At 38.7% G+C, this 25,038-nt stretch overlaps 1 protein-coding gene and 1 long non-coding RNA gene across 10 annotated transcripts in view; one reads left to right on the top strand and one right to left on the bottom strand.

Moving 5' to 3' along the window:
• FHIT (fragile histidine triad diadenosine triphosphatase) overlaps window positions 1-25,038 on the top strand; it is a 1,368,446-nt gene that overhangs the window by 1,181,719 nt on the left and 161,689 nt on the right. For 8 of the 9 annotated variants that reach the window (XM_019728377.2, XM_019728375.2, XM_019728378.2 and 5 more), the window contains one exon: window positions 11,229-11,297. The exons of the other annotated variant lie outside the window; for it this stretch is intronic. In XM_019728377.2, coding sequence (XP_019583936.1) covers window positions 11,229-11,297 — 69 coding nt within the window. The remainder of the gene's footprint in view (window positions 1-11,228; window positions 11,298-25,038) is intronic. 9 annotated transcript variants of the gene reach the window in all.
• On the bottom strand, window positions 1,404-25,038 carry LOC141567241 (uncharacterized). The gene is made up of 3 exons (XR_012489733.1): window positions 24,756-25,038; window positions 23,795-23,902; window positions 1,404-1,493 (listed from the first exon to the last, which is right to left on the bottom strand). It is a non-coding gene; the product is annotated as an uncharacterized LOC141567241 (long non-coding RNA).

The following is a 25,038-nucleotide window of genomic DNA, read 5'->3' as shown; positions in this document are numbered from 1 at the left end:
CACTTCCCTCTGTAAGGAAGGGTTCTGACTAAATGACACGATGCAGTATGTCTCCGTAAATGGCCAATCCATGGTGAACCATGGAGACTAAAGTTAGCAAGGGTTCCACTCTGGACTAAAGTTTAGTCAACATAAATCTCAGAGCTTCAGTCATTGAAGTCACCCAGAAAAAGAAACATTATCGATTTCTCATGTTATCTAATTTCTGGGCACTGCCTATGGAATCACTCTGTCTCAATGAACAATAAAGTCTATTATGAGAAAAATGAGGGATGTTCCAGGGCTTTTCCCATTGCCTGTTTTCTTTTTTATTATTATTGCCTTCGCAGTATTCATTGTTTGTGCCTCCAAGCCACCAGACAGGGTCCCACAAATCTCCCTGGCTCCCTGTGTGGGAGCCAGGCTGAGATATGATATGTAGCCCTCTGGATGCTCCCAGCATCATCATTCTAGACCAAAACTCAGATATGATTTAGAAGGTCCCTATAAAACTGGGATCATTGGCCTAATCAGAGTCATTTATCCTGTCTGGGGCTATCAAATCAGTGCTCGTGGGTTGCAGGGAGTTGGGTGGGAGTGGTGTTTCTGGTATATTTTATAATGATTACTTTGAAAAGAATCTCATGTGAAGTTAATGCTCTCTATAGCATATCTGGGGAGAATCTTTGCAAGAAGTAGAAGCTCCACTGAACAGCTCTATAGGTTGAGACTTGGCCCATCCTAAGAGAGGATGTCTTTTCAAAAGGCATGACTCCCAAATAAATGCCTGCTCACTTGAATGAGAAGGAAAATGTAACTCTCTAAAATATAGTTCTGCCTAATTCTTTCTTATTCGGGGGCACTAGAAAACAAAAAGATATATGTGACCCAAGAGAAAAGTGGAATGTGAAAAAAAAATTTCAGTGGAGAAATATGATAAAATTTGGGTCACACTAAATTCTGTTTATGCTGAATATTTTCTTTTATTGATGTCATTTGTGAAAATAGCGATACTGAAATGGGGAAACTCTTACATTCAGCTCATGTTAAGGAAAGGTGATATTCCTTTGAAAGATTCTGCAGCAACAGTCAAAGCACGGAGTGAATTGCTCATAGCAAATCATAAAACAGTGGGAGAGGAAGAGCTCAACTTATGGACTCTTAGCTGCTTGCTTCAGTTCATGAAGTAGCTATTTACTTCAGTTCATGAAGTAAATAACCGCACACTTTCTAAATGTTCCACGCAGGCCCGGATATATTTATTCACGCTGACGAAACACAACATCTAACTATGTAAAAGGACTCCCTCCTGACAAAGTTTAAATAAATTGTGCCAACCCACCAATAAAGCAGACTGACATGTCATGAAGTCATAGCTGTCTCTTTAAAACGTTACGTCAGCACTCAGTAGAGGCTGAGAATCTGGATGTTACCACACCGCAAAGGACCTCTCTCTGTTCCTTGATTTCTCCTGGCATCCTTTTTTCTCTCTGGTTAAATAACCCAAGCCTTAGCTGTTGGACAAAGAAAAAAGAAACATATCATTATGCTTTAGTTATTTTTAAAAGTACCTGCTTTTTGAAAGACAATTTGCAAAAATTATTTGAAATAGATTAACCTTTTGAAGTGATAATGACATAAAATTATATTGAGTAATTTTCCGAAAAAAAATAACTCACACCAAAAATAGTGTGTGACACCATCAACTTGAAGCGCAGCTTGGACTCTTGTCTGAATTCAGTTACTTCGGGGTGACTGATTGATACTCAAGTCATGTGTCTTGTTTCCACGTTCGGAAGTGTCCATTTTGTGCGATCCTGACCTCCCCCCAATTTATAGGCCTATTGCCTGGTCTCTTTGTTAGCACTGGAAAGGGAACTAGCATAAGCTTGCCCATCATGGCTGACCTTTCTGGGCTTCACATCACTTTTATTTCAACCAGATATTAAAGGCAAAAACTATAGTAGTGATGCACTCAGCTAGTGAGATAATTAGGAAGCGCCATCTCTGTAATTACTGTGTCACTGTCTTTGGAGGGACATGAAAGCCTGCCTTGTCCTTCTAACAGGACAAGTTGCTAATCCCCTTAACAATTTCTTTTTTCCCTCTGGACTCATAATATTTCACAAATTTTTTGCTTTGTAAAATATTCCTAAACGAAGGCTTAAGCAATAATGTACAGATTATGGAAATGATGCTCATTAAGTAGAGGGTGAGATTTCTAGAAAGCCACAGAGCTGCTTCGAAACGTAACCTCCATTAGAGGCTTCATTTGAATGTTTATTCATGGAGCAGTAAATGTTTATTATTATACATTTTATTGAAACATAAATTAAAGAGCTGTAATTATGTGTATGGCAAACAGTAAAGTAATGTGCATTTGTCACAAAAATGAGTAAGACAAGGAAAAATGCCATCATTGCTTCATTTGCATCCAAATCCTTTATTATATACCCAACAAAAAGACACCCGGAGGGAATACCTCTGCAGATTAATGTTCTGATACGGTGTGTAAATAAAAACTACATATTCTAGACAGTCTTTTTAGCAAAGAGAGCATCCAGGAATTAACTCGTGAAGGTCAGAAGTTAGCCACAGAAAGGGCGGGTTTCTTCTTCTCTCCTGAGAGAGAACCATAGTGACTCTTATTAAAGTTAATGCTGAGCAAAGAATAAGTCCCCTTGGCAGTCTGCACGATGCTGATTGTTTTCAGGGTGAGCTGTTTGCTGCAGACACTCAAGCATATTGAAACTGTTTTTAAAAAGGGCTTAGATGAAGCTGGGAAGACAAGACCTTCAAACTTACATTTTGGTAAAAATATATTTTTCAATGGGGAGAAAGGTATGTGCAGAGCAGTCAGTAATAATGGCTGTGCATTAGGCCACTTCAAGCAGAGGAAAAAGACAAGCGAGGCCAAGAGAATCTGCGCATACGAGGGTTTTTGTGTCCTATTTTTTAAAGCAAGCTAACAAAAAATAACTAAACCTAAAAAACTAACTCACAATTAATAATATTTGCACCATCCATCCATCCATCCATCCATCCATCCATCCATCCATCCATCATTTACATGTGTCCTCTAAGCTAGAAAACTGGAGTGAGGGAAGGAAATAATTAGGAGACAAATACAGTAAGGAATAACCCAGAGTTCCACAATAATGGAAGCGAGAAACCTGTTATTATTGATACTTCATGGGGAAAAAAACCAGTAATTGAGATACTTTCAAAGAATCAGAGGAACCCTGGAGAGTCCAATGGCTGCACAGAGTAGGCGGCATTTGAGCTGACTGAAAAACTCAGGGGAAGTGGCAGAGAAGCAAAGGGAAAGGAACTCCACAAGGATGGAAGAATGTGTGCTATAAACACAGAAACTATAACAATATCTTTTATTACAATAAAATACAGGGTTGACAAACCCTGAAGCACTCTTTTCATCTCGTGAAAGTCATTTTACTGGAGGTCTCTGTAGGGTACTGTCCTTGCACAGAAGCAAACAGAGCTAGCTTCACAAAGAACCTTTGACCTGCTTTTGCGGCTGACCAGGAAGGCTCTTTATCTTGGAATGGCCTGCCTGGGTTCCACCTGTCTTCTTTCATGAGCATCACCTAATGCAGCGGGAATGACCATATATGAGGCTTATCATAGTTTTATAGATCTTGCTCTAGTTTGTCAACATTTTAAAGATAAATGATTATAAATTCTACTCTATGGCTTAGCAGATTTAAGAACGTGAAGGTGTTATTATGTCACTGAAAGTCAATCATTAGAGAAAAGATAATGTAGAATATTTGTACAAGTGTGATTCTCAAATTTATAAGAAATCTGTCCTCTCATGGGCCTGTTTTGCAGAAGAGGTTAATATCCTAAGAGTGAGTAGTGTGGGGCAGCGGACTTATAACTCTCACCAGGCTGCTAGTGTTTTACTTGGGCTTTGCAATGAATCCAACCTACTCACTCCACCTCTATTTCTTCATCTCAACGTCTCTCATCCTGCCTTGTCTTTCAAGTGGAGATAATACCAGTAACCTAATGCGTAAGATTGTTGTGCAGATTCTGTGAAACATGTAGGTAAAATGTTTAGACCAATGTTGATAAATTCTAAATATTCAGTAAATTCTAGCAATTACACTATTGCAAGGCAGCATATATTACAAGACTGAGTATATTTTTGACAACCCACTTCTGCTCTAAACCAGAAAGCTTCTGCAGTGAGCCTTGCTAGATATATTCTACTCTGCACCAACACCAACCCCAAAGCTTGTGTTTCCTTCATGACTGGATTCTGCCTTACTTGGTTTGAGGAGGCCTCACCTTCTGCTACTGAGTGTAGAATCAGCGTGAACACACTGCCGGCTACTTAGTTTCAAAATAAATGTCACCGAAGTGCTGCTGCTAGCAGGGCCTTGAGGATACTTTGGCATGACCACCTCAGGGTAAAATCAGGGGTCAGTCGAAAGGAATAGGCCAAGTGGGGGTTTCTAACCTGCTCGTCAGTGAGTCCCTTCCTTTAGGATATTGGCAATGCTGAAGCAGGTGGTGTGACTTGGACAAAACAGAGGAAACACAGTCTTTCCAGGTGCCCAGAGTGTCTCAGTCAAGTTGAGAAACTTTAAAGGAGGGAAAAAAGATAAAGAACCAATTCAGTTTCCAAAAAAAACCCTTCCAGAATTTGTGGAGACCCTGTAGAGTTTTGTGGCTTACAATTGTGTTTTTAAGCCATACATCACGGGCGGTGCTCCAGTTGTGAGTTATAATAATATATCACGAGAGGGATGGCGCTCTCGTGAAATATGGGCACAGTATATCAGCTGAGCATCATGGCTTCAATGATGTATGGCTCCAAGCCACAGTGAAAGTTTAAAGGAGCTTTTAGCAACCAGACAGCTTTAAATTTCAAATTTTCTAGAAATTAAGGTCTTTTCAAGTCAAATAAAAGCAAAATGATGGAATCTGATGCTGTGTGAAGTGTCTGAACTCTGAACGCCTGGGTACATGTCTTTTCCTTTGGGCTTTCAGCTCACAAGGTGGAAATAATTGGCAGGCTCTTCTTCAATTTCTTGTCTATGAGAGCAGAAGCCCAGGGAACTGAACAAACATGAGCAAGTGTCAATGCATCTGTTTTGTCAATCAATTTCTCCCATCTTTCACACTGCAAGCACGAGAGTAGCTCATCTTTGTCCCAAAGAACTGGATCTCATGAGATGCTGTGATAGGCTTTAGGTAAACCCAGGAGACTTTATTTTTGTTTTCTTTGTTTCAAGGAGCTCTTCCAGTGAAATTTGGAACAAAAGAACAGATAAAAAGGAGATCAACTTTCTTCCCCATTGTTTACAAATTCAAAACCGGCTCATACAGGAAGAAAACTAGCCTTTTCTATCATTTGTCTTTGTAAAGGAAGCACTGATTGCAAATGAGAAGAAAAATAAAAGGTGGATGGCATATGGGCTGCTCACCCAGAGCAGGAAATGGGAGCTGTTGTCATAGTTCCATCACCTTTTCTGTTTTAACGATGTGTTATAAGATGATAATGTTGCGTATGAGAATGTACCCATTTTGTTTAAAAACCACTCGCTTTGGGGGGCAAGGAAATCACTATCAATTAAGAAAGCAGGTGCTGAGAGAACTCCTCCTCCTCCTTTTTTTAATCCCACTGCAGTAAACAGAACAAAATGAGAAATCTCCCCACTGTTTGTGTAATAGACCCCAACAGAAACAGCGAGAGACAATTACACTTCAAGTAGCTTCTTCTATTTTCCTTGACTAAGTGAATGAAAGGGGAGAATGGTGGTAGATTTCCTGCCATGTGGAGAGAAACATCTGGACATGAGGAATCAACACGGTCTCCCCTCCCATTATGTTGCCTCTAGTTTTTTACTCCTTTGGCTTCCTCCAGTAAATTCCAACTCTCAAATTACTATAGATTTTTGGTATCTACCTCCCAGTCCTTTCTGACTTGCAAAGGGCAGAACATCCTGTTTCCACCAAACAGACCATTTACTATCTCAAAAAGAAGTCCTGTAATAGTTTAACTATATAATCTGGGTAACAAAGACGTGGAAATAAATGCATCACCCGTTACTCAGAGGCTGTCAGTTGAACAAAATGAATGAGGCAGGCCTGGTGTCTAGCGATGTGGGCTATTTTAATGGCTGTTAGAAGATTTTCCCCAAGTTTAGTCCCCTTCTTGAGAGAATATTGACATATCATTTAACAATTTTTTTCATAAGGTAAAGAGCTTTGCTTATACATTTATAGTATCCATTTTTAAGGTTTTTTTTCAATTATAACATTAGCTACCATTCATATAAGAACATTATGTGCTAGTAACTGTGCATAGTACTCTACGTGTATTATCATATCCTCACCAAAACACTAAAAAATAGGAACGGTTACTGTCTCCCTTTTTCTAGATGAGAAACCCGAGGCTTACTAACAACGGGTAAGCTGCCCAATGTCACCCAGCTGGTCAAAGGGGCAGAACTGAGACTAAGCCAGGTTGAGAGGATGTCAAATCCCATCTCTGAGCTATCATATTTCCCGATTAAATAACTAGACTGTATGTCTTGGTTTATTTAGAACCAGATTTAGGTCTTTAGTTACAAACAGGCCAGTGCAGTTATGAACAATGCCTCCTCTCACTCCCAACAGTTCTGCGTTGAACAATAAATTATATGGCCCTCTAACTAGTGATATGTTTCATGCTGTGAAATCTCATTTGTGCTGATTCTAAATGTTCTCATCTGCCTCTAGTGGGGGAAACGAAGAAAGGAAAGAAGGGAGGCAGGTTCTTGTGACATTCTTGGGAAAATGGCCTGCTAACTAGTCATATGCTTATTGGTCATTTATGTATGTTCTTTGGAGAAATTTCTATTTATCCATTGCCTATTTTCTTGTTGGGATTTTTGTCTTTTTTAATTGAGTTTAAATAGTTCCTTATATGGCCTATTAGGTTAGTGCAAAAGTAAATGTGTTTTTTTGCAATTATTTTTAACCTTTTAAACCACAATTACTTTTGCACCAACCTAATAGATATAAGTACCCCCTTCCCCCACCAGCAACCACTAATTCACTTCCTGTCTATGGATTTGCCTATTCTGGACATTTCAAATAAATGGAATCAGACAGTATCTGGTCTTTTGTGTCTGACTTCTTTGACTTAGCATAATTCATATAGCATAATGATTTCACTGAGCCGTACTTCATTCTTTTTCATGGCCAAATCATATTCCGTTGTCTGACTACACCAAATATTATTTTCCCATTCATTATTGATGGATATTTGGATTATTTCTTTTGTTTGGCTATTATGAATAATACTGCTATAAATATTCATGTACTAGTTTTTGTGTGGACATGTATTTTCATATGTCTTGGGTACCTACTTAGGATGGAATTCTGGGTCATATAGTAACCATATGTTTAATTTTTTGAGAAACTGCCAAACCGTTTTCCAAAGCAGCTGCACCGTTTTACATCCCCACCAGCAATGTATGAGGGTTCTAATTCTCCACATCCTCACCAACACTTGTTATTGTCTTTTTTTTTTAATAGCAATTCTAGTGAGTGTGAAGTGATAATCTCAGTGTGGTTTTGATTTTCATTTCTTTAATGATTAATGATATTGAGCATCTTTTCATGTGCTTTGCAATTCGTTGTTTTTATACCCCCAAATTTCACTGAAACCAACTCAAGCTTACCATAACATTGATGCTGTTGATTATACCCTTCTTGAAGTTCTTTCTTTTCTCAGCCCTTGAACTTACCCTCTCTTTATTTGCCACCTTACCCCCTGTATCCTCAACCTGAATCTGATTTCCTCTCTTCTCAACCTACAAATGGTGAAGTGTCCCAATTCTGAAGTTTTAGCTCTGCCCACTCTATTTTTCTTCATGACACTTATCTCCACCTGAAGTTAAATCATACGTTTATTTAATTACTTTTCATTTTCTGCGTTGCCCATTAGAATGTAGCTTTGTGGGGTAAGGGACTTTGTCTTTTTCATCACTCTATCTCTGGTTCCTAGAATAGCACCTGGTAATAAATATTTTTGTGTAAATAAATGTATGTATTAGAAAAAGTAAATAGATATTATATGAATAAAGAACTGGGGGCTCCATAAGTAACTTTCTCAATTGTTAATTGAACAAGCTTAAGTCTCTTTCATCTGGTCCTTTCAGATACCTTAATATGCTAATGAGCATTGTGAAATTTATTTGACCATGAAAACTTTTTTGGTATGGAAGGTATCATGGATATTTTGAAACACTCTTCAACTCAAGCAGCTAAACTTCTTGAAATCCTAGCAAAATTTAAACTGTAGCCAAAAGTAAACCCTAGCAAAATTTTGTAGTGCTTTAGTAATTGGAGGTTTTGATAGCACTTAGAAAAGTAAGGCTCACATGCTCACTAAGGCTCAGTGTGAATTCACTCAGAGTAGCTTGTGTCAAATTATCCCCTTCTGTGCTATTCGTAGGGTTTTTATCAGAATGCCATTCTATTAGATGACCATGGCAATGGTGTTCCTTCACAATAGAGAGGTTTGCAGCTGGCTTTATCATGAGTTCTCCTTTCTGAGAAGCTGAGTGCATTGTCAGGATCTTATGATCAGTCTGTCACTTAAGAATTTATGTCAAGATATCAGGATGGGTTGAGATCTATGCCCTGGGGGAAATCACCAACAGTGAGCTCTTTGCTGTCATCAGTGTCACAGCGAACCACAGTGAATTTCAAGTGGTTACCAATGATCAAGAGTGGCATTTCCAGGACTTGGTGGTAACAGAGCCTATGGAAATAGCCCTGAACACTAAACCCAGGAGAGCAAGGTGAAGAGACAGAGCAGGGAGTAGGCCTGGTCCTAGGAGGTTTCCCTAATGTAAGTGCACAGCCGGCTATATGTCATTAGTGGGCACCAACCTGCCTACCCCTAAGAACAAGGCACGGAAGGTGGCCAGAGTACAGGGAACCAGGGAAACTTTCTGAGAAGGTCTCCCATAATGCAGCAGGGCAAACAAAACAGTGAGTGACCTTGATGCCCCATTAGCACATTTGGCAAGAAAGGGTTTCAGGACCCAGATGGATTGTCTAAGCCGGAGGTTCTCAAAGTATGGCCCTGGACCACCAATGTTGGAATCACTTAGGAGTTTGTTAGAAATGCAAATCTGGGGTCCCAGTGATCTTTGTTTCACCAAGCCCCAGGTGCGTGTTGGAGTTTGAAAATGACCAGTCAAAGCAATAGAAATAAACTAGAGAAACTTTAACTGTGCCCCATTCAAAGAGCTTCTTAAATATCTTTCCTGCTGGTGTGGGAACCAATCCCTGAATGTGATGTCTACTTGGTCTCCAGATTAGGGAAAAAATGATCATAAAAATAAAACATAAGAGTAATGCTATTACAGCAACCTGTTGAGTACTGACTACTAGGTATTAAGCAGCATAGTGAGTACATGCTTAGCAGATTTGATCCTCTGTAATAGACGAGGATCCTGAGATACAGGCCTGATGAGGCAAGGCCATGCAGCTGGTAAGTGGTAGGTCTAGGATTTGCATTAGGCCGTCTGACTACAGAACCCCAGTCTGCAATACCTGATTATAGAAAGTAGATGACAAATGAAAGAAAGGGAGGGAGGAAGGGAGTTAGGAAGGGAGGAAGAAAGAAAAACAAAAGGAAGAAAAGAGGAAGAATAGCAGCAGGTTTGGGAAGTAAAGATTGAGTGAAGGCTCCTTCTAAGGGTAGGCTATTTCCTTGTACTGTGGTGTTTTTCTGGGGTTGCTTTTAAGTCAACCAGCCCATAGATTTCAATAAAATTCACCCTGGGCCCATCCTTCACTGCTTTCTCCTCAGAATTTGGTTCCATGGGTAGTTTGTAATTTATCCTGTAATTTGGCGTTTGTTTTTTCTGTCTCTATGCTCACATAGTCTTTGTGGCTTAAGTATACACTCATCCCAGTTGCTGAGGAATCCGTGACTGTCTTCGTCATTGACTGGAGAATATTCTGGCAAAAACATGTCTCTCTTTGGGGTCTGTGTGCTCAGAGGCTGACGCGAAGCCCCTCTCTGCTTTGTTCACCTTGGACTGCCTTGTTTCCTGCCTTTGCTTTAATAGCATATCATTTTCTCCTGCTCGTGCAGCAAAGCCACAGGGACACTTAATCTCACATTCTCCGGAGGCCTTTTGGAGGCTTCGAGCCTGATCATGTAATCAAGAAGGGGTGGGCGTGTTCCGGGACAAGGTTTGGTTCTTTGTCTGCCTCTTCACGTTTAGGTTTTTCATTTTCACATTCCTCCCCATGGTTTGTAATAAACGCAGGAACATAGCTCAAGGGCAGGGACAAGTTTAACTTCAGCCGAGGTACAATAGAGGCTATTTGGAAAGTAAAACTTTCAAATAGCAGTTTAGCCTTGAAGAATATATTGAATTAGATATGCTGTGCTCTTTGATTCACAATCTCTGTATAATAGCATTGCTATGTATATTACCTGGGTACTTTCCTAGACTAAAGAAACGAGCTATTTAAAAGATTAACGTGGCAGAATCAGTGTATGTGCTGATGAGAAAGGTGGGGGCAAGAACCAGACCTCCTGGCTTCCTGTGCTGACTCTACCACTTCCTGTGAGGCCTTGACCTCTCTGAGCCTCAACTTCCTCCGCAGTAACATGGAGATCATAGGAGAATTTGCTGACGGGATTATTCAAAGCATTGAAGGAGATAAATGGCAAGCACAGAGCTTTCTTATCATAATAATTAAAAGTTTAATAAATGAGGATGATTTATATTATTATTCTATGATTTTTATTTGAAGCCCTTATTCTGTGAGGTGGCCCATGCTTCTTCACATTCTCACTCATTTGCTCTTTACTTATGCAGTTCTCCTGTTAGCCAATTCTTAGTTCTTGTCAGTTTCGGAGTCACTGTGGTCACATTTTAAGATGTGCTGTCATTTCAAAGCACTGGCTAAATACAACCAAGACTGACAACTATGAATAATTCCACAGAGCCCCTAAAACACTTGGGCATTCCACGTAAACTCTCATATATGCCACCAAGTTGTTCTCTCTTGTTTTGTGCCTCTGTGCTCCACAGATTTCAAATATAGTTACTGAAGGTGAATGGCATCTTCCTCTGAAAAAAATAATCCAGCAGGAACCAATGTGAAGTAATTGGGCTTCATGAGAGATTACTGTCAATTATAAAACTATATGTGGAGATAATCACGTTTAATTTTTTTTTTCCTTTCCTCTACGTTTTCAGCATGTCCATGTCCATGTTCTTCCCAGAAAGGTTGGAGACTTTCACAGGAATGACAGCATCTATGATGAGGTGGGTCTGCTCTCTCTGATCTTATTGTTTGGTCACTGTGATGACATCTGCATAAATAACTAGGTATTGCCATTGATATGGTCTTAAATGGGAGTCCACCCAATTTAACTTGGGGAGTGGCTGTAAAGGAAAAGTAGCCCAGAATGGCCGTTACAGGAACTGAAGACAAATGGATTTATAACGATTTTCTTTTTCAAATGGAACTGGGCAGAAACTAAATGTCCTTGTGATTTCTGCCTGTTATTACTGGAACACTAAATGTTTGCATGGAGAGACAAGACCCAAAGTCTCCGTAGGAGAAAATCTACAGAACAACCAATAGACATTAATAAGTGAATTGATATATGATTATTTTAGTCAAATACTACATTTAATTTTTAAAATACTTTGGAACTCAGCTTGTCTTTCTAAATAGCATTTATTCAAAGGCAAACTTTGAATTATTGTCAGTAAAAACTAGGTTGGTTTGAATGATGTGGGCATAACCCATATATTATCAACATTTTAGCAGTTAGCTGTTTCCTAGATACTTCCATTCAAAGACATAAATGTGAAGCCACTACAAATATCAATCAGCAACAGCCAGGTAGTCTGTTCCTAGGGTGTCACCTACATGAGAACCTTCAGGTGTCTGTCTGTTCTATGTGGAGCATATAGACTATGATGGATCAGGCTGGTATAAAATATAAGATAATTTCAGTTTATTTGTTTTAGACAATGAAGGGTAAGACATGTAAGAGTGGATCAGATGGCTGTGGCACCCTGGAGTTCTTGGTTGAAAAGGGCTTTGAGGTTGTTTGTGGATGCAATAAGGAAAAGTGCTGTGCTTGATTAGCAATGTCTGCCACAGGTATCAAATGGGAGGTGCCATTTTAGCCATCTATTTAACACTCCTGTTCTAACCCTTTGAGAATGATTTCTAAAGTGCCTTTTTATTTTTATTATCATGTGGGTCTACCAGGTAAAGATCTATTATTATCCTCACCTAGTTTACATAGGTCAGCTAGAACCTATGCATTGTTACTATTATTATTATTTGGTATTTTTAAGGTTTCTTTGCAGTAACTGGGCATTAAAATGGCTACCTACGCCCTGAAAATAAACAACCAGAGGTCAGCAGACAGTACTGAGACTTATAATTAATTTTTCTGGGACTCACTGGATCCTTTAAGGTCATTGGTTATTATGCTTTTGGGACATCCCTCACTATCTGTACTTCTTGTGTTTTCCAAGAGATGAAATAGACTTGTGTAGGGTGGAAATGCTCTAGTCATTGGTCACTAAGTGCTGGTTGGTGGAACAATCGTTGCAAATCTCAATTCACATGAGATCCCAACCCTTGAGATTCTGAGCCAGTAGATTGCCAAGGATCTGAGTAATCAGTAATTATGTGGCCCTAACAAAGTTTTCAGGAGATTCTGATGCATGACTAGGTATAGGAATAGTCTCTCTCCTAAATTTGGGTGTTCCTAAAGTCATATCTTGTAATATTGTAGATCAAACTCGTTTTCATTGGATGTGGAATGTTCTTTGAGGTTGGTAAGGACTTAGGTCAAATGGGAAGAAAATCAGAATTATGGAGTAATTATGAAGAGATGCATTTAAAAAATATATAATTACTGATCTTACTTGCATAAACTAAGGTTAATAAAATGTTGCTAAGTACAGGCTATTTTAATGAATAAATTAGCACATGATTTATATACAAGTGAATACTGCTAAAACATTAAAAGAGCTCGAAAACACTGTTTTCTTGGGCTAAACTGTCACCTTGAAATCTTGTTTATTTTGGCCCAGTTTGCGACACAATGTCTGACACTGAGGTTGGTATGTGACCATTCTCTCCTCCCTTACTCTTTTGCCCTTGTGTGCATGTTCCCATAGCATCTCTAGCTCCACAGATGAGGCAGCACATGTCCTTACCTCCTACATATTTGGAGAAGCATCTCTGGAGAATTAATTACTGTGAGAGGTTTTGTTGTTGTTGTTGTTGTTGGTTTTTTAGTCAACTGGTATGTCATATGAAGTACAGATAATACCCATGGAGGGAGATTGTAGTATAAGAGTATGAAGAGATTGAACTTTGAAGCCAGTTAGAATTAGGTTCAAATGCCAGTGACATCTACTGATTGTGTGTGTGACGTTGAGCAGGTCACTTAACCTCTGTGGTTAAATTCCCTTATTTCTAAAAAGGAGACAATAAATACATTTCAAAGATTGTTATGTGTATTATATGGCATACTGTATGTTAAAAGCTTGTTACAGGACTTGGTACATGCTACACCTTTATTAATAGGTAGCTGTTTCTAGTCTTTTTATTATTATTAATTTTGTTTAAAAACAAATAGCAAGGATGGGTGAATGGAAAACCTGGATTTGAAGCCAGCTTATTGGATCCTTCCATTCAGCACTCTTTCCAAGGGTCAGATTTCCAATTTTCCCTTTGCCTTAAACCACAAATTTTAAGATTCTTCTTCCTCTTTGTATAAAAATACTTCTCTAGCTTGAGTACATAACAAGATAATGTGTAGAAAGTGGCACGAGAAGCGTGAAGCACTGCACAAGCATTACTGGTACAAGATTAGACTGAGTGATCTTAATCAGAAATGATGGAGTGATGAGGGACAGCATTTCTTATACTGAAAGGAGCATTCACTCTAAATTATGCATCTGTCCATGAAATACAACAAACAGACTGCCTTGGAGGGTGGGAGTGGGGAATGGGGACAGCAGGAGACTGAGCTCGATAAAATGTAATTGTATTCCTACTGCTGCAGAAATAGAAAATGATGCCTAAAGAAACCCGAGATTGTAAATTAGCTAGGAATGTTGTATTCTCCCTGGGCACTGTTTAAGAGTGATAGTGACAAACTAGGGAAGGTTCACAAAAAGGTGATTGGGTTGGTGGAGTCTAGAAATAGTGATCTGTGGAGAATTGAAGGTAGAGATGTTTTGTCTAGAGAAGGAAAGGCTTGTAGGGGGAAGGCAGTGACAGGGTCACTGTTTCTAAATATCTAAAGGACTGGCAGGTGGGAAATGTTCTGTGTGGCTCTAGGGGAAGATCTGTGTCTCTGAGACCACTGGGAGGCAGATATCAGTTCCACATAACAACAGGTCAAATTGCTAGAAACTTCTGAACACTTATAGTGCTTTGTGGGGAGGTGGGGGGAGCTTCCCATCCCTGGATACATGCAAGCACAGAATGGATGGCCATGATTTTTCAGGAGGACTTCTACATCCAGTCCTTGGATGGACCACATGGTTCCATGATTTTACACATCTGGCCCATTTGATCATTACCTCCATTTTTAGGTTGTGCAAGTTTTGTAACAAATAGTGTGGGTCTTTGTTGTTGTTGTTAATATTATAACATTTGTGTTACTGCCTAACATAATATATTCCTTCATTGTTTAGTTCATGGAAATACAAGGTATAACTCTTCTTTGACTTATATGAGTCCATGCTCTATTGATTTTTCTCATTCCCAGCCTACTTCTCACTTTTCCTCCAGCTCATTGTTGCATATTGATGGTCTATGGGCTTTGCTTGCTTTGTCATATGTTTTATTTTGCTTAAAAAGTATATTTTTATATTAAATTTATTGGGTGACATTGGTTAGTAAAATTATATAGGTTTCAAGTATACAATTCTATAATACAGCATCTGTATATTGCATTGTGTGTTCACCACCCAAAGTCAAATATCCTTCAGTCACCATGTATTTGAACCCCTTTACCCTTTTCTACCTCCCGCCTCCCCACTTTCCCTCTGGTAACCATTACACTCTTGTTTGTGTCTATGAGTTTTCATTTGTTTGTTTGTCTTGTTCATTTGTTGCTTTCAATTTTATATCCCACATGGGAGTGAAGTCATGTGGTTCTCAGCTTTTTCTATCTGACTATTTCACTTAGCATGATAATGTCGAGCTTGTCTGAGTAGTATTCCATTGTGTGTATGTACCACATCTTCTTTATCCAATCATCTGTGGAAGGACACTTTGGCTGTTTCAATGTCTTGGCTACTGTGAATATTGCTGCAATGAAAATAGGGTACAAATATCTTTAAAAATAAATGTTTTCAAATCTGGGGTGTAGAAAGCCAGAAGAGGGATTGCTGGGTTATATGGTGCTCTTCTTCTTAATGTTTTGAGGAACCGCTATACTCTTTTCCATAGTGGCTGTACCAGTTTATAGTCCCATCAGCCGTCCATGAGGGTTCCTTTCCCCCCTTTCCCCACAACCTCCCCAACACTTGTCATTACTTTTCTTGTTGATAATAGTCATTCTAACAGGAGTGAGCTGGTATCTCACTGTGGTTTTGATTTGCATTTCCATAATAGCTAGTGAAGTTTAACATTTTTTCATATATCTGTTGGCCATTTATATGTCTTCTGGGGGGAAGTGTCTGTTCAGGTCCTCTGCCGATTTTTAAATTGGATTGATTGGTAAAGAATTCGTATAATTGAACAACAAAAAACAAGCAACCCAATTGAAAGTATTTTTTAATAATGTGCTTTATTTTGCCTGCAAAGTACTTTTTTAATGATTCTGGGTGTTATTCGCCATGCCACTTATTGTCTAGGTCACTACAGTTCCCACCAGCCCGTCTCTTCCCATGGCTTGCCTCACTGCTTTATGATACCTGCCTGACCCCTGAAGGCATTTGAGTTTGAGATCCCTGACTATTTCATGGCATACTCCTCTTCTCTCTCCCACTCAAATGTTACTATTCCCAGGATCCTCTGTGCACTCCACTCTTCATGCCGCTTATCTGTAACATTAATTTGTTTCCTTGCTTATTCATTTACAATGCTGTGTCCCTGGGTGAGTTTTCTAACTTCAGTAGTACATCTTGTTCAACTTCCTATCTCCTGTTACTCGCATTCTCTCTCATTGCTGGCTTCTGTCAAATATATTATTCTTGTTCCCACCTCAGGGCCTTTACACCTGTTTTGTTCTTTGCCTATAACTTCTTTCATCTTCCTTTTTCTGTCATGTGCCTTCATGTCTTCCTCCAATTCTCAGCTCAAGCGTCACCTCCTCGGAGATTCTTTCATTGATTGCCCCACTCCATCTAAGACAGCTCATTCCTTATCTCCTCCATAGTAACTCTCTCCTATCATCATGGTTATTTCCTTTTTATGGTTTACAACACTTGAAATAATTTGTTAGTTTATTATTCAATGTCTGCATCCCCAGCTATACTGTGAAGCCTTGACAACAGGGACCTAATCTGTGTCATAGAGTGGGTCTTCGATAAATACTCGTTAAACGAATGAGTACATGAAAGAACAAGGTGTTGAACTAGAAGAAGCTGAACTTCCCTACTAGTCCTAACCTAATTTAAAAGGAGAGAATATCTTGATTTTCAGAGGGTCAGTTTATTAACTCATAGCCACATTGGGTGAGATTCTGACATGGTGATATCAGCCTTCTGAGGTTAATTGAAGGGAGCATTGATGGAACAGAATTTGTCAGAAAGCAGTGTGCTGATGGATATAAGTTGTAGCTCATCAGAAAGGCTTGGTGAAGTAATTATAAACCTTGTCTGATTGCTAAGCAAGTCTGGTAGACACATGTCAAAGTTGATAAGTAACTTGCCTTCCTCAAAACCTAGACTTGTGTGTCTGTAACAAATACAGAAGTGGATTTGCTGAAAGCAGGCTCAAGAGCACCTCTTCCCTTCATACCACCCTTGATTATTATCTGAGTTTATCTTCACCTGCTCTTCCTTCAGCGCTCTGTCCTGGATCTATCTTTACACATTTTGTTTACTAATTTATCTTCCCCATTTCAGAAGATGAGTCTCTTCTTCTCTCCCTTAAAACCGAGTTCAAACTCCACCCTTTCCAAGGCAGAATCTCTTATAAAGCCCATTCTTTATGGTTCTCTATGCAGATCTTATTTTTTAGCTGCTCCAAAACTCTACATCTATGTTCTTGAAATTTCTGAGAATTATGTGAGGCATTCTCTGAACTCATGGGCCCTCCATTATCTTGACAAGTTGGTGAAGATTATGATAATGACATAAATGGGTCCTTGCATAAATGAGCATGTACAGCTAATGTGGGACAGGGAAACCCATTGCCTGCTGCCATGGTACCTAATGTTATTAACTCTGCAAGGCTTCTCCTAGCTGTGTCCCAAATAAGCACCTCTCATAACTGTTGGACAATTTATCAAATGTTTATGGGTGACATTGAATGGTTGTGATTGTGCACTGTATATAAAACCCATTACTGATGAAGGAAGTAACTATTATTAAAGCAAATGGGAATAGCAATCAGCAATTGGGCAAATTCAACCATGAATTTCATAGACAGAGCAACTGTGTGTTCAAGCATGTCATGGGAAACAATTGCTTGGCTTAACAAAATGCATGAACAAAATCAATTTGCTAAAATGCAGGTCATTTGGCCCTGAGGGCAAGGGAGAACTATCATATTGCTGATAATATTTGAACTTGGATCTCTTTCACACACCATTTGACAATGGTCTCAAAGTCCATGGGTCCCCAGCTGACTCTCCAAAAAAGAAGGAATGTGTCAGTGAGACAGTTAATTAGCTTTTTTCCCTCTGGGTTCAATGATGTCCTCATACCAAGCAATGAGTTTTTGAGTGTTTGAAAATTTTCTAATGTAAAGTTTGTTACCACTTGTTCAGAATAAAATAAAAACTACATGGGTTCTAACTTCATAAGAACTTTTAATTCAAATAATCTCTATGTGATACAAGCAACAAATAAAGAGATAGTAGTAGTAATTTAATGATTTTTTATGTCAAATACTCCGAGTGGATCTCCAAATGCTTTTTGGCTACCTATTGTAATGATAAGAGAATTTGGTAAACATCTGTTTTACCCTTTTGTATATTACATTATTACTGAGTTAAAATTCTGTGTCCCTTGGAGGAGAGAAATATAGAAATAAAAAATTAGCAGAGAAGCATTTATCTGGTAAAAAGTATATATATATTTCTGCCATTTTTTCCTAGTAGAAATAAGAATTCAGGGAGTATTCAATTCAGGTTAGTTACATTTGGTGGAATCTACCACATGTGGAATTGTTGAGAAGCATGGAGGGTTATAATGGTGGGGATGGTGGGCTGGTGGCCCCTAGGGAAAAAAATCTTTAAATGATTGGACATGAGGGAAAACTGAAGGAAGGCAGAAGAGTGTCTGATGAGAGGCCAGGTACCTAGAGGATGTGCCCTAAGGCAAAGGATGCCTCCTCTAAAGGTTTCCCTAGAGTCGGTTTGGGAACTGCCGCTATAGGTCAGTTTTCCCAGAAATGCTATCCTCTCTCATTTGAATATGCCTAATTGCATATTAGTGAGAAATAAGAAAGAAGTTAACCACACGTTAGTCTATCCATAGTACTAAAGTAAAACCGCTCCGTCAATGGTCTCTCCATATGGTCCTTCCTTACTATTTTCTGAATAAGGCTTTGTATGCAGAGTCATATCTGTCTTCCACAGCGAATTCTCTCTCCAAACACACATATCCCAGCAAAACTATCAGGTGTGTATTAGCTAAGGTGGAAATGCCTGCTCCAAGAAATCCTTGTTGTCGGTTTGTCTTCCTACCTGCCTCTCACAGTTGTGTTCTCAGTTACACAGTGGCTGCTGCAATAAAAACCTTAATTAACATCAGTAATTAAAAATTGGACCATTTGTGTGTTTTTAAAAATTAATAATAAACTGTTATTTAAGAAGAGTGTCCAAAAATTTTGCTAACTTTGGAGCCTATGATGAACTAAAGAAAATTATTTAGATCTCATATAACAAAATTTTCCAACTCTAGTTTACTTCGAGTTGAGAGCTTGGGGAAGAGCAAAGGTTATAAATAAATTATTGTTTTTAAGTTAAATTATTAAGTTAGGAATACACTATGAGCAGAAATGGATAAATACAGCAAGGAGAAAAGAAATATGAATTAAGCATTGGCACTTTTTTTAATCAATATAAATTATAGTGACCTCAAAGAATAAAGCCCCACACATTGAACTTGATCTCTCCTTAAAGAAGGAAAACAAAACAAGCAAAAGTTAGGGAGGAAGGGAAGATAAAGCTATTATAATTTTAATGCCGCAAAGCGTTTGAAAATGATTTTGCTTTTCAATTGTCTGTTTTTTCATTAGACAGATACACTTATTTTAAATATCCTTTATAAATAAATCCCATTACCCCTTAGCTTGGAAGCAGGTCTCATTCTTTGAAACTATCAACCAGCAGAGAACAAGAACGCCTCCAAATTGCCTGCTTCAGAGAAGGCTCATATAAACCTGGAATCCCAGCTTGAGTCACCAAAATGTGGTTGTAATTTTTTCACCATCAGGCGATATCTATTATCAGTGTGCCCCCACTTTGTACCTTGCATATTGTATTCTAGAGCAGCACCTCCCAATAGAAATATAATGTGAGTTACATATGCAATTAAAAATGTCTTAGTAGCCACATTAAAATAAGTGAAAAGAGATAGGTGAAATTAATGTAACTGATATAATTTTTAACCCAGTATAACCAAAATATCACCATTTAAACAGGTAACTAATATAAAACATTTTCATGAGATATTTACATCCTCTTTTTGTCCTTGAAGTCAAAAAGAAGTCCTTGAAATCTCATATGGATTTTACATTTCCAGCACATCTTGACTCAGGCTAGCTACATGTGGCTAGTGGCTATAAAAATGGACAGTGCAATTCTAGAGTTTGTTAAATCCAAATAGTTTTGTTAGTATTCATAAAGTGTAATTGGATGCAAAACCTCCCTCTTTTTTTTCAAGTCAAGAAGACAGTAATTTATTTTTCCTGGTTCTCAAAACTATAAGGAGATATGTCATCAAATAATTGAACTAGTTTCTATCATCCCTGATCAAAGGCTATTGATGTCTTAAAAATTAATGACCTCAAAGAAGACCAGATGGGTCCCTCCACACAGATTACTTTTATTTTTCTCTTTTGGCTATGAATTTCACAAGGGATGCTCACAAAATCACGGGATTTTTGGATGACAGACAAGCTACTGTTTGATCATTATTTCTGTAGATCATTGCTCTTCTAAGTGGCCCAGTCAAGCATTAGTTAGATGGCCAAACTTTCTCATTCCAATTTTGAAAAGAAGCCCATTAAATGTCCTTTTGAGACAATATGAGGGTATTAAGCCTGGGGATCTGGATCCAGATTGATTGGTGTTTAGACTCAGCTCTATGTCCTTAAACAAATTGCTGAACTCCCTATCTCAAATTTCTCATCTGTACAATGAGGATTATGATGGGGCTGCTGTGAGAATTAAATGGGTTTGTGCATATAAAGCCCTACAACAATGCCTGGTGGATAGTTCATGCTCAGCTAGTTAGCTCTTATGATTCATATAATTATTGACAATATTATCGTGAGGCCATGTCAGAGAGCTAGTGAGTGAGGAGTCGGAAGCTGGAGTTGGTGACCGGCTAAAGGCTTCCTTCTGTGGAGACCCAGGAAGTTTCCAAATCCAAGAAATGCATCAAGGGGAGATCATATAGGTGCCATGTCCTTACTGGTGTCCATCATCATGCATGCCTGTGAGCCAGCAGCCTTCAGAGACATAGCAGCTCAATAATTTGGGAGGACGTTAAATTTTTACACTGTAAACAGCCCACACTATCTAGACATCCAAACACAATGAGGAAATCTCTTCTGGAAAGAAGAAATTCTAACTTAAGATTTTCTTCTAATGCTTTCAAATTGCTTTAGCTTACTGGAAAATGGCTCTCTTTGGAGATTTTTATGACCTACAGATTTAGAGGAGCAAGTTGAGAGATGCCTAACTTTCTTTCTAATCAAGAAAATTTTGAAAAGGCTCCTATCTTGCATAGCTCTAAATTCTACATATCAGGTCAATACAGTGATTTATTACAAGTTCTTTAATGTTGAACTTGCTACTTTAATTTCAATGTCTCTTGTGTTTCCCATATTTGAAACAGGGAGAAAAAAACCTAAAAGCATTGGGTTAACAGTAATAAATATTTCTAGTTCTTAATCTTTGTTCCTAGGGAGAAGACTAATGAAAAGTAGTAATAGAATAAAATTATTATTGTCATTTAATGAGAGTTGACAATGGGCTGAACTCTATGCTAGGTGCTCTATGTATATTATTTTAATCTTATAAACCTTGCAGGGTAGATATCATTAATACCATTTAACTGAAGCTAAACCCCATGGAGGGTAAGTGTCTGTCTCAGAACTTTATAACAAGCTCATGACAAAGCTTGTTTATACGAAAGTCTGATTGACTACAAAGTCTTTGCTCCGAGGACAATATTATCCTTCATTTTTATGGAAAAAAAGACAGTGAGATAAGTGATTTTCTTAAAGACTGTGAATTCCAGTGCTAAATCTCAGTTTTCAGATCTCTGTTGAAACTTGGAGACATTTACACACACACACACACACACACACACACACAACACACACACACACAAACCCTATCCTAAATGTTCACTAAACCCTATAGGTCCTGGACATACCACTACTGTTAAATATGTAAAACTTAGAGTGTAGGAAATTGACATATCCCAAAGTTAAGATATTCTTTTCTGCTTTTAGGCTACAACTCACTAGTTCCCACCTAAGTACTTTATTATAACTCCATTTTATAGTTGTTGATGTTGTTGGTTTGTTTTTTTAAACACAAGAAGTCATCAGTACACTCCAGTCAACTTTCTAAAATTCCCAAGTTCATCCTTTCTGAGCTGGTTTTATGCACTGAACCTCTTAAATACTTTTGCATGCTTTATCGTATATTCATGTCATGATAACACACTGAAACATTTAAAAGGAAATTGCTGCCTTTTTTTCCTCACAAAGAAACAGTCCTTGCTTACAACACTCAATGGACCATAAATATCTTCTAGGGCTATCCCAGTACCTACTGGAAATCCTTCTTACACTGGCAGTAACTAAGGAACTCCTAGAGTGTTTCCTTTGCACTTAAGTGAAATCTTACTCTGGCATCTTCTTTTTCCTTTAAAAGAGTTTTTTGGTTCTATTTAGAAAACTCTTCACAGTTATTGAAGAGGACTTTGGGCATTGGGATCATCAAATCCACGCATGAACTTTCAGCCGGCTTCCCAGCACTCTTGGCCCAATCAGTTGATATGAAGACCAAGGCTGATTTTTTTTTTCTAGCAACCTGAAATAACCTGAAATGAGCAATCTGACTTGTTTTCTTACACAATTTTCCATCCACACGATGTGTCTACCATTTACTTCCCTTCCCTGTAGTTTCTTCTTTTTGGTCTCATCTCCAAATCAAGAACATGAGGAACGTGAGTGGTTTCATCTATTGGTGACCTGGCATAGGGCTGAACTCGACTTCTTGAGAGAGGTTAGGGGGGACATTTTCATCAGTTGGCGATACTGTCAAATGGAGAAGGAGAATATGGTGCCGTTATGACATTAGCATGCCGATGAGTTAATGCATCCAATGAAATGCAATATGGAGTGGTGAGTTATGTTTGTCTCCAAAAGATAAGAAAACTGAGACCCAGAAAGATATAGTAACTTTTCTGAGATCACAGAGAGAGTAAGAAACTGACCTGGGATTCATACTCAGGCTGTCTGGCTCCAAAGTCTGGGTTTTCTTTCAATCTGCTGTCTCTGTGACCTCCCAGTGGTCTCTTACCTTTGTCCCTACATACAGTAAATCCCACTATCTAATGGAGTAAGTTCTCAAGGTACATTTGTTGAGCTGAATTCTGGGCAGTCTGAATTCAGAACCTCGTTTTCCAATTCCTCACCTCTATGGCTTTCCTTTATCAGCTGCAATTTCCCCCATTTTGGGATATTACCTTCCTCCCTGTCAAAACCATCTCTCAAGAAAGAACCCGTATCTTAAATGTAACAAGAGTAGTTCACATTATTTACCTTCCTGAGATGACAAAGTATTTGTTAAACTAGCGAAGCCTGTTGGGGAAAGAATGGGATTTTAAAGCTAGACTATTCAGGCCTCAGTCTAGAGGTACAGTGGGACTTTGTGGTAACTCCAGAATCAAATCATAAAGGCCAGCTTTGGACCCTGTATTCATTTCTGGAATGTACCTGAAATTAGTTTGATAATGGCCCCTGGGAGCCCCCACCATCACTCTGTAAAATAGACCAATCTAAGAACAATCCTCATGTAACTTCAAACTGTGGAATTGTGTCAACACCCTGCCAAGAAAATAATAGATATTTCTATTTTATCCTCTCTAGGCTCAAAAATGCTCTAGTCTATATCATAGTTTCCAAATTACCTCAGAGTATGTATCTATAAAACATGTATAACTTACCTATTTAATTTGAAAAATCTCCACCTGGGAAATTATTTAAATGCCCAATTATAGAGGAACATAGTTTGAAGGTATATATTCATGTATATGAATATCTTAAAATAATTTTAATGACATAATATATTCGGATATAATATTGAATGAAGAGGGTGGCATATAAATCAAGAATAGAATGGAAGCATATGTACCTGGTATGTAAGAGGGATTGCAGTGGATGACGGAATCATAGATCACTCCTGTTTCTTTCTTCATACTCTGGCATTTTCCAAACTTTATATAATGAATGTGCAATAATTCTGTAATGTAAAGAAAACATTAGGGGTCATTTTTTGAAAGCAGACATTCTATGTTCTTTTTCACTCATTGGCAGAGAACAGTAGTTGGTAAATATGGTGAAAGAAAGTGAGTTTAGTTTTGGTAAAGACTTCTTGGGAAATACTCATATGTGATCTATCACTTAAGTTGAAATGCCCAGAGGAATGGCTTTTTGGCATTTTTACTCTCTTGCTTATTGGGAAAAAACACTCTTCAGGATAACATTTGTCCTGAGTTCCTGCTCTGAGAGGCAGAGAAAAGGAGACATTAAAATAAGCATTCACGCTGAGGTGATATTCTGCAGTCCGTGTTCCCCATTCCTTTTTCTTGTCTCAGGTTTCTTCTCAATCACCATGTCATTTCTTACTACATCTGAGGTTCATTTGAGTAGCTTGTACAGCAGTTATTAATCTCACAGTCACCAGCTTGACTATACAAAACTGAAATACTTCTTACTTCCAAAGTTCAGTTTGATATCTTGGCTGTGATAACAAATCACTTCATTAGCCCAAGGCCAGGTTTTATCTGGGAGTTCAGTGCTGTCTCAGTCAGTCAGGCCTGTAGTTAAGCCCCATTCTTGTTTCCAGCCTCTACATTCAGCATTCTGCTCCCAGGAGCATGGCACATGGGATGGGCAGGCATTACATGGTGCTTGGCTGGTGTTTCTTTGGCATCTGTGTCCCAAGTCCTCTGCCTTACGTGGTCCTTGGGTATATCTGTGCTCCCGCCTTCCACCCACAGCAAGTGAAATCATCCTTTGGGCAATGGTAGTCACTGATAACCTATATCCCTGAGGGACATGGCCTCTGGTCATAGCACATGAAAGTCACTTACTCTGTGTCATTTGCCAGCTTTCCAGTGTTCTTGTGGGCACAGATATGTCTTTGTTTTCTTCCATACTTTTCTGAGGCCTGCAGAAGATTTAGGAATCCCTGGAAGACACTCATGTCATCATTACAATCCTTCATCACTCTCTTTACAGAAATGTGTGCTACCGGAGGTCTAGATGGGGAAAGCAGAGCACGAGTCCACTCGTAGATTCCCCAACCCACAGGGAACGTTTCCAGCAAGTCACTTGTAGCAGGCAGAATGATTGCCTCCCAAGGTATCTGCATCC

The sequence above is a fragment of the Rhinolophus sinicus genome, linkage group LG10 (assembly GCF_036562045.2).
Source record: "Rhinolophus sinicus isolate RSC01 linkage group LG10, ASM3656204v1, whole genome shotgun sequence".
Taxonomy (NCBI): Eukaryota; Metazoa; Chordata; class Mammalia; order Chiroptera; family Rhinolophidae; genus Rhinolophus; species Rhinolophus sinicus.
Note: the sequence above shows the minus strand (reverse complement) of the source record. Positions and strands in the feature narration are given on the sequence as shown.